Source organism: Parasteatoda tepidariorum, chromosome 2 (genome assembly GCF_043381705.1).
Source record: "Parasteatoda tepidariorum isolate YZ-2023 chromosome 2, CAS_Ptep_4.0, whole genome shotgun sequence".
Classification (NCBI taxonomy): domain Eukaryota; kingdom Metazoa; phylum Arthropoda; class Arachnida; order Araneae; family Theridiidae; genus Parasteatoda; species Parasteatoda tepidariorum.
The window spans coordinates 39,020,290-39,028,735 of record NC_092205.1 but is presented as its reverse complement, the minus strand read 5'-3'; the positions used below and the strand labels follow the sequence as shown (position 1 = coordinate 39,028,735).

The 8,446-nt window shown below is 27.8% G+C and overlaps 1 protein-coding gene across 1 annotated transcript in view; it reads right to left on the bottom strand.

Moving 5' to 3' along the window:
• LOC107451502 (neuroligin-4, X-linked-like) overlaps nt 1–4,502 on the bottom strand; it is a 103,475-nt gene extending 98,973 nt beyond the window's left edge. The window contains exon 1 of the mRNA XM_021148297.3: nt 3,285–4,502. Within this exon, the coding sequence (XP_021003956.3) occupies nt 3,285–3,765 (481 nt within the window). The 5' untranslated portion in view covers nt 3,766–4,502. The remainder of the gene's footprint in view (nt 1–3,284) is intronic.
• Nucleotides 4,503–8,446: the final 3,944 nt, after the last annotated feature.

The following is an 8,446-nucleotide window of genomic DNA, read 5'->3' as shown; positions in this document are numbered from 1 at the left end:
CTATATAATATTTGCGCCAAGTGTCATATATATATATATATATATATATATATATATTTTCTTTATCCAATTTTTTCCTTGAATGTAATTTAAAGGGCGTCCTAAAAACACTTTTTGCAAGAGAAGAAAATATGATGAAAAAAAGGAGAAATTTATTGTTTACAACATATTAAGAATAGATTTAGTAAGGAGTAAATTGGCACAGACTTCTTCACATCTATCTCATTGTTTGTAAATCATCGATATTTCACGATCAACGAATGTTAGACTTTATTATGGAAAATGTTCTCGAGTAAGTCGATAAGTTTCTGTAAACATTTTTGGAATTTAAAAAATCGGCTAATTTGCGGTTATATACATTAAATTAAAAAAGAACTACTGAAAGTCCTTACTTAACTTTTCGTTTCATTTGAAAAAATAAACAATTCTATAAATTTTTAAAAGAAAATCTTAATACAGTACAAAGTAATCAAATGAGCAACCATACATGTGCAGTTTGCAGTTCAAGAGATTGGATCTTTGCAGAAATTGAATCAATTTCAAAACTGGGTCGAAACAACTTCAGAACTGTACTAAATAATTAAAGAATTTGACGTTGCATAGTTTCGTTGTCCCTGACCATGTGACTGAAGTTCAAGAATTAAGCAATTTCAAATGACTTTTTGACAACACTTATCAAAAATAGAATTAAAGGATGAACCCCGAGAAAGTTGGATCTATTGTGTCAAAAAGAATCTTGACACATTCGGAATAAAAAAAAAAACATGGATACGAATTTATGAATATGAATTCAAAATACGAATACAAAACAAACGAATATTTATTTTCAGAAATAGTTTAGTACATTAGGGCTCACTCTGGGTTTTTGACCGTCAAAGATGAAATGCGTTTTCTCAAAATATTTAAGAAATTAAAATAATAGAAGCTTCTAAGAAGAAATTATTTTTTTACAATTAAATTTATTAAAATATTAATTGAATATATTTTTAAAAAAACTGCTACTGATTTTTTATATCAAAGGACAAATTTTAACAAAAAGAAATCTCGTTTGAAGAGTTAAAATACGTACTATATGGAAAAACATCTCTTTTTTACTTGATTTCAAACTGTTTCCTCCCACTTCCATTATATTTTCCATTATATTTTAGAAATCTTAAACTGAGTATTATTACATAAGATGAATTTTACGATGTCAAGTTCTTTAGAAATCCTAACGAATTTAAGTATAGTCTGTAATACATATTATTTATTTGTTTTATTTTTTAAGCAAAAGTTGTCCATCCAATTGATGTATATAAAAAATTGTTTCAGTTCAGAGAACATTGCAAACAGCTTAACTGTTTTTTACCTAAATAATCACCTAAATTCAGCATCCTAATGAAATTCCCAAAAAATTAACTATGTTCAAAGAACATTACAAATCATCTACTTTTATTTACATAAATAAATGCAGATTACAAATTATATAAGACTGAAAGCATTCCCTACTCGAAAGTGCCAGTTATGAGCCCCGAGGTTCATGGAGTTTGAGGTCATGCAATCCAGCCACACAGGATGTATCACATTTATTTTATGAATTCACATAAAAAAATATTGATTTTCACAGTTTTAAAAATTCTTTCTTAAAAGATATGCCTTTTTTTTTTAAAAAAAAAAAGAAAGTATTTCGTTATAGTTCTGCGCGTTACAAATCACAGATTTTTGAAATAAAGCTACAAAATGGTATATAGTACTTTAAGACATAAAACTTGTGAATATGATTGATATTGATATTCCAAATAAGCTTAGTTTGCTATTATGAGATAACGAACTAAGTTAAGAGCATTATTTTTGTTTTCGCTAATTTTTAAAAAAAATTATTTTATACATATATACAAAACACTCCAAACACTCCGTTCTGTGAGTAACTTCTCAAAAAATGATCTTTCAGTATGTCTTAAAATGCATACAATTATAATTAATATAATATTATATATTCCATTATGCACCATGTTCTAAAATATTTTTGAAGCAACAAGTGTTTACATAATTTTATGACTCTAACCTTGGATACTTTAAGCATTATAGAAGAATTATTTCTTATATTATATCTTATTTTATATACAGGAATTATAAATGCAACCAATTTTGTGGATTTCTTAATTGAGCAATTATATTTAAAATTTTATTTATAATGATTATGAAACAAAAACAAAATGTAAAGGAATAAAAAACAATATATTCGCAATGGGGATTGTATTACGATTAATAATTCTAAAGAAATGATCTTTAAGTATAGTGTTTCGTTCGTGTGTTATTCTTAGATTACCAGCTTTAATTTAGTAAAACTTCCCTAGTAATAAAATTTAAGTGATAACTAAATTTGAAATAAATATTAAACGTTATCTCTCTCCATATTATAATATTAACTAAACTAAACTCAGATAAGACAAACAAATACATGTTCTAAATACATGGAAAATGATTTTTCATGTCTTACTTTGATTGTGTGAGTGTAGCTGTAAAAATATGTAAGAATATTTTGTTGAAAAAGAACGAATGTAACTGAAGTAAAATACTAATCAATATATAAATCAATAAATAAAACAAAATTTCACAATTGTATTTTACAAATAATTTTTAAACCTAAAGACACATGCAGTGACAGTATTACAGGATTCTCTTTTTACAAAGCATAAATCCGTTGTTTAGTTTAATATCACTGCTTTAAGATATTTCTTTGCTAGTGAGTTTTAATTCCCTTCAAAAATACAATTACATATCGTCGCATTATTTTAAATATTAGTGTGAATATATGGTGAATTATCTCTATGCATTATATATAGTATATAAATATTATGCGGAATCAGCTAACGGTTCCCATATACTTGTAAAATATATACATTTTATGCATTTCAAGACCAGTTTTTTTATTGTTATTAGAACCATTTTTGAGCTGAATTTAAGCAATAAACAAGGAACCAGTTCGTGATGTTAATATATTGCGCAATTGATTTAATAATTATAAACGCATTTGATAAATTGAATTTGATAATTTGCTTAAATTGCATAGATAATATTTATTGCGGATTTGATATACATATATANTATATATAAATAAATAATAAAATGAGAATTTGATAAATATTTGAATGAATAAACATGAAACAATTATAATGCTCTTTAAAAATAAAAGCTAGTATTGAAAAAAAAAGAAATCCAAAATAATTTTCCCGAAATTCGTCACAAAACTATAAAATAAGAATCGTCTTCTGAAAATAAGTATATAATTCTATTGCACTTACCAGGTGATGGAGCATAGATGTTCAAATATAGACAATCCTCACTTTGATTTGCTAAGTAAGGCAAGAGTCTCCGAAGAAATCGGAATCGGCCTAATGGCATTCTGTTCAAAGCTTCAGTTTCATTAGCAACATCTGGCAATTTTTGGGGACAAACTGGACTGAATTGATTAGCCAAACGGACGCCTTTCCAATGCGGGGACGTGACTGGGGGCATGAAACGCAGAGGACCTTTGGGGGCACCAGCATATGGTACTCCGAGAAACACCTCAGCGGGTTGCAGTTGTCGATTGCTCAAGCTACTTAAGAATCCTCGAAGGTCCCCATAACGAGTACTCACAACTCTTGAGCTCAAAGTTCTGGAGTCTGGTTCCAGGAGAGTTGTAGCAGAGGAAAAACAAACTAGATGCAGGATGACACAGATGAGCCACAACATTTTCCCCAAAAGAATTGGTACATTAATCATGGTATAAAATTTCATCATGACGAAACAAGTGAGCGTGCAGTTTGATACTGAACTTAAAAGTTTATATCTTTTCTTATCACCAAAATTTTTATTTTAAAATCAGAAAATATTTTAAATCCCTTTAAATTGTGTACCGATTCCTATATCTTCTTAAACGATAACTTTAAAGTTAAATCTTACAAATATGTTCGGAAGACCTTTGTTTTTATGTCCAACTAATTAGCAGTTATATTTGCTTTGTTTTCAAATACTTTGCTATCTAACTAAATTTATACACATGTTCCGTACAAACTTATTTAACATTTCCGTAGTTCAGTTTTCAATTAAAAATATATCTTTTCAATGCACAAGACTAAGAAATCCTTTTTTTTAATTGATCATGCTCATATTTTATGAATTCATAATTTATAATCACTCATATTTTAAAGTATAAAAAATTTAAATTGAAGATTTAAATATCAACAAAAAAATTGTAACTGCGAAATAATATCTAAGAAATACATCAGCAATTCAAAGCCCGCTCTGTGCGACGCATTCATTGAATGCCAAACGATTCATGAGGGGTGTTTAACTCCTCCAACCCCACTACACGGATCACATGCAAAGAATTCAACGACCAGGCCAATGAAGAAACTCTGTGAGGCAAGATGCTGAAGAGGAAGAATATATATTCTGATCTTGCGCTTCTGAATTCAATTCTCTATCTGCCGGGAGAACTAAGCATGCGAGTCAAGCTGCGGAGGAGACGCATGTGCAGGAGATCTTGTATGAGGGATTTTTCCACTTTTAGTTGGTGAAAGAAAATCAGGGTGGCGTGATTGTTCTCTATAGGTCATTGTTCAGATTTTAAGAAAGAATCCGAAAGAATGTCTTGAATTTGAAACCTTCGAATGAGAAGCGTCTTTTTCATTAAGTTAAGTGATGGATTTTCATTACTTCAAATACAGAAGTGAAATCAACGTTATTAAAGTTTTCCCTAGCATAAGTGATTTATAAAAAATTAAGTTTTTTAAATATATTTGAAATAAATGTAAAAATAAAATCATACAAAATAAATTTTAGTAGTTTCATGCAATTTCATGCTATTGAATTATTACTTTTTGATTTTATTTCCATGAGAGAAAATTTTAATAAATACATATTTTCAGAAAACACATCTCATCCTATATACTACTGTACATTCTATAAGCTTGAACTAATGACAAAATAGTGAGGAAGATATGTAATATTGGTACGAGACAGGGAATATTTTGAGAGTCATTTGCAATTTTCCGTTACTGTGACAATCGATATTGCTTATGATTTTTCATTTGCTTGATTAGTTTGTTTCTCAAGTGGATAGTTTTAAAATAGTTTATTTTTTTGGTTTCTTGTTTTAAAAGTATAATATTTTATGCCCGGACTATGATATGGTTGCTAATTATGGTATCCCTGAAGTAGTAAACGTTATAAGAATTGAAATGAATGTGTTGTGAATTAGTCCAAGAAATTAGTGAGCAAACGTAGATTTGTGAATTGCTGACTAAATTCAATTGTTTGTAAATTAGAAAATAAAGGAATGCATGAATCTGCGAATAAAGAAATTAGTGTGGTGGTTTAACCAATAGGGGAAAAGGAACAGTCTTGAGAAATATAATAAACAGAAATACGTGAAAAATGGTTGGGTTCAAGATGTGGAAATTAAGTTAGATTAGATCTCTAAATATTTGACAAAAATGAGGTACTATAAGGATAATTAACAAAACTATTGGAATTTTTCAAAAAATGGAAGAATTTCCAGTAGTGAAGGATATTAGATGAAGAGCAGTGTTAGATGATTTTATCATATGAAAACTCGGTTCCATGATTAGAATTTAAACTCTAACGCTGGGGAAGATCATTATATATACTGATTTAGGACATATCAATCATGTTCTTTAGGACCAAGTTTAATGGAGCGTTTAATTCGTCCTGTATTATGTTCTTATTTACTTTCACATGTCTGCTGAGCTTATATATGCTGGTCATTGGATCAAATCTTAGGTACAGGTATCTTGTTGAATACATGTTATTTGGGAATCATTTGCTTTGTCATGTGGTCTTTTCTAGTTATATTTGCTTACAAATAAACAATAAAACATAACACTTAAAAAACTGCATTATCTTCTGTTGTGTACGCTTGACAAGCCATAAAGAAAGGAAATTTTAAAAAGAAAAAAAGAAATAATTTAGATTTACAAATTAAATTTAAATATTGCAGATGTGTGAAAACTCAAAGTTCTTGTCTTTGTTTTATTTAGCCTTTTGTTAATCTTAAATCTCGCATATATTGATATTTTTTTTTTACTTCGGACATAAATGGTAAGATATTTAAGGAGTTTGTATTCTAATAAAAAGGAAAAAATCATAACATTTGCTTAGCTGAACGGTTTCAACTTAATGGAGCACTTTAGTTTTACACTAATAAATGTTTAAACCATGGAAAATTGTTTTATGTAGCCCTTCGGTAATTTTAAGTATTGCATCAATTTATAATATTTTTTTAATGGTGACATAAATAACAACATATTTAAAAAGTTTGTATTCTATTAAAAGATAAAAAATCATGACATTTATTTAGTTGAATGGTTTTACTTTAAATTTTTAAAGAAAATATATGAGAGTTATGCTACCTATTTATTATTACTCTGGAATTGTATTTTGAAAATATAATTTCAACTGGGGACTTAAAACTATTATGAATATATCTCAGCATAAAAACAACTTTAAAAAATTTAAAACAAACATAAAACACTGATTTATAGATTATTTCGTGAGTTGAATGGTTTCAGTAACTGGGGTAAATATAACAGTGAATTATGAGAGAGTTACGTAACAATTACATTGAGTAAAACATCAAGGAAGAGCTTGTCTATTTTAAATAAATAGTTAATAGTTTTTTTTTAAATTTCTTGATACTCTTCTAACTAATTTTAATCTTATTCAGAAAAAAAAGTTAATGATATTCTTCATATATTTAGGCAAAGAAACTCACTGATCATTACACTGAAAAGTATTTTATAGTATCGTAGCCACTATTTTTGGTGTTGAGATAAACTAAAAATTTTAAAGCGCATTTATTCACATTTTTTTATTTAATTATTCACTGTTATAGTTTTTTTTATTTCCTTTTTATTTTATGCTTGCTTGTTATTGACAACACCTATTTTCATGCACATTTGAATAAATTAATTGGCTTCATAACACAAACATTTTTTAAATTAGGCAAACACATTTTTAGTAATATATTCACGCTAACTCTTTTAAACAATTGATATTTTTTATGTAATTGTTTGCACGATAACTACTCTCCACTTAAAATATCTATAGTATACCTTATCACTAAAAGTGATAGCAACTATTCACCAAAAGTTTTAATAGTGTGCGTAAGTGATGTTTGATGAAAAAAAGCTTTGCGTATCTTGCTTTGTATATATTAAAAGGCGCAGTTACAATGGAATTCACCAGATAAGAATTAAATTGAAAATTTACATTTTATCATTTTTAAAAAAAACTATTGTCTATTGTATTATTAATGTATAATATTCATTGCCTTACTATGAAAAACATTAAATATATTTCGATAGTTTAACACAGAATAGACTATCGGTAATATGGTATACTATATTCTTCGTTTTTTACCACTTCTTATTACTGCCAGTTCTAAGCAATTCCAATTTTAAAGGTTTCAAGCAGTTCTGTCATATCAGTTATTGTTATTAGCAATTTTGAAATACTTGTTGTGGTTCTTAATATTTCTGTCTTAAAACTCACTGTGATACAGCTATTAGTTTTTCAGAAAGAATGATTAAATAACAAATTGTTCACTTGTTATTTTACCATATACAAGCAAAACAGTCCAATAACTGTAAATAAGATGGTATTCAAACTGCTAACTGTAAGAAAAAGCATTTATAAACTGCTTTCACCTAATACGGTTAAGCAACAAAACTTTTATCGTATATAATATATTTGGTATAATATACTATGTATATAATATATTTGGGAGGGCTAATCTATCAATCACATGACCGACATGGATTCGAATCCAAACGGTGACATCCAATATTTTTTTTCATTCCCTTCAACACATAAAAAGATTCCAGTGTCCTGCATCCCCCAATTTGTGACTCTGGATTAATAGAAGTTGATTCTCTCAGTCACGCATAGATGGTAGCAAAATAAAGTTATTCAACGCAAGTTTTCCCAAGTCCAATTTTTCCCATCTTTTACGATAGGTGAAACAACCAGATAAACTATTTAAACCACATTTCATAGTTTATTTTATAAAACACAACTCAACCACTGCTTTACTCCTATATCTATTACCTAACGGAAGGCATAGCTCCTATGCCCAGTTAAATTTCTTTCCTATGGTTTCGAATCCATGCTAATATTAAATGGTTAAGAAACCATATAGTTTTGTATTCAGGATTTTTTAACCATACTAGTTGCAAACAGTTTCAAAGTCACAAATATTAAAAGAAGTTCTTAACCCTTAACTTTATGGTTAATTAGATGGACAGACTGATACCGTCTATTTTACCATAATTTTCTAATTAAAATTTTAACAGTGTAAAAAAAAAAGAATTAGTTTTTCCTTTTATAATGCTTTAAAATTGCGTCAATTAAAGTAATTAGTATGATCTTTTTTAACATATCATTTCATAAAAAATCTTTA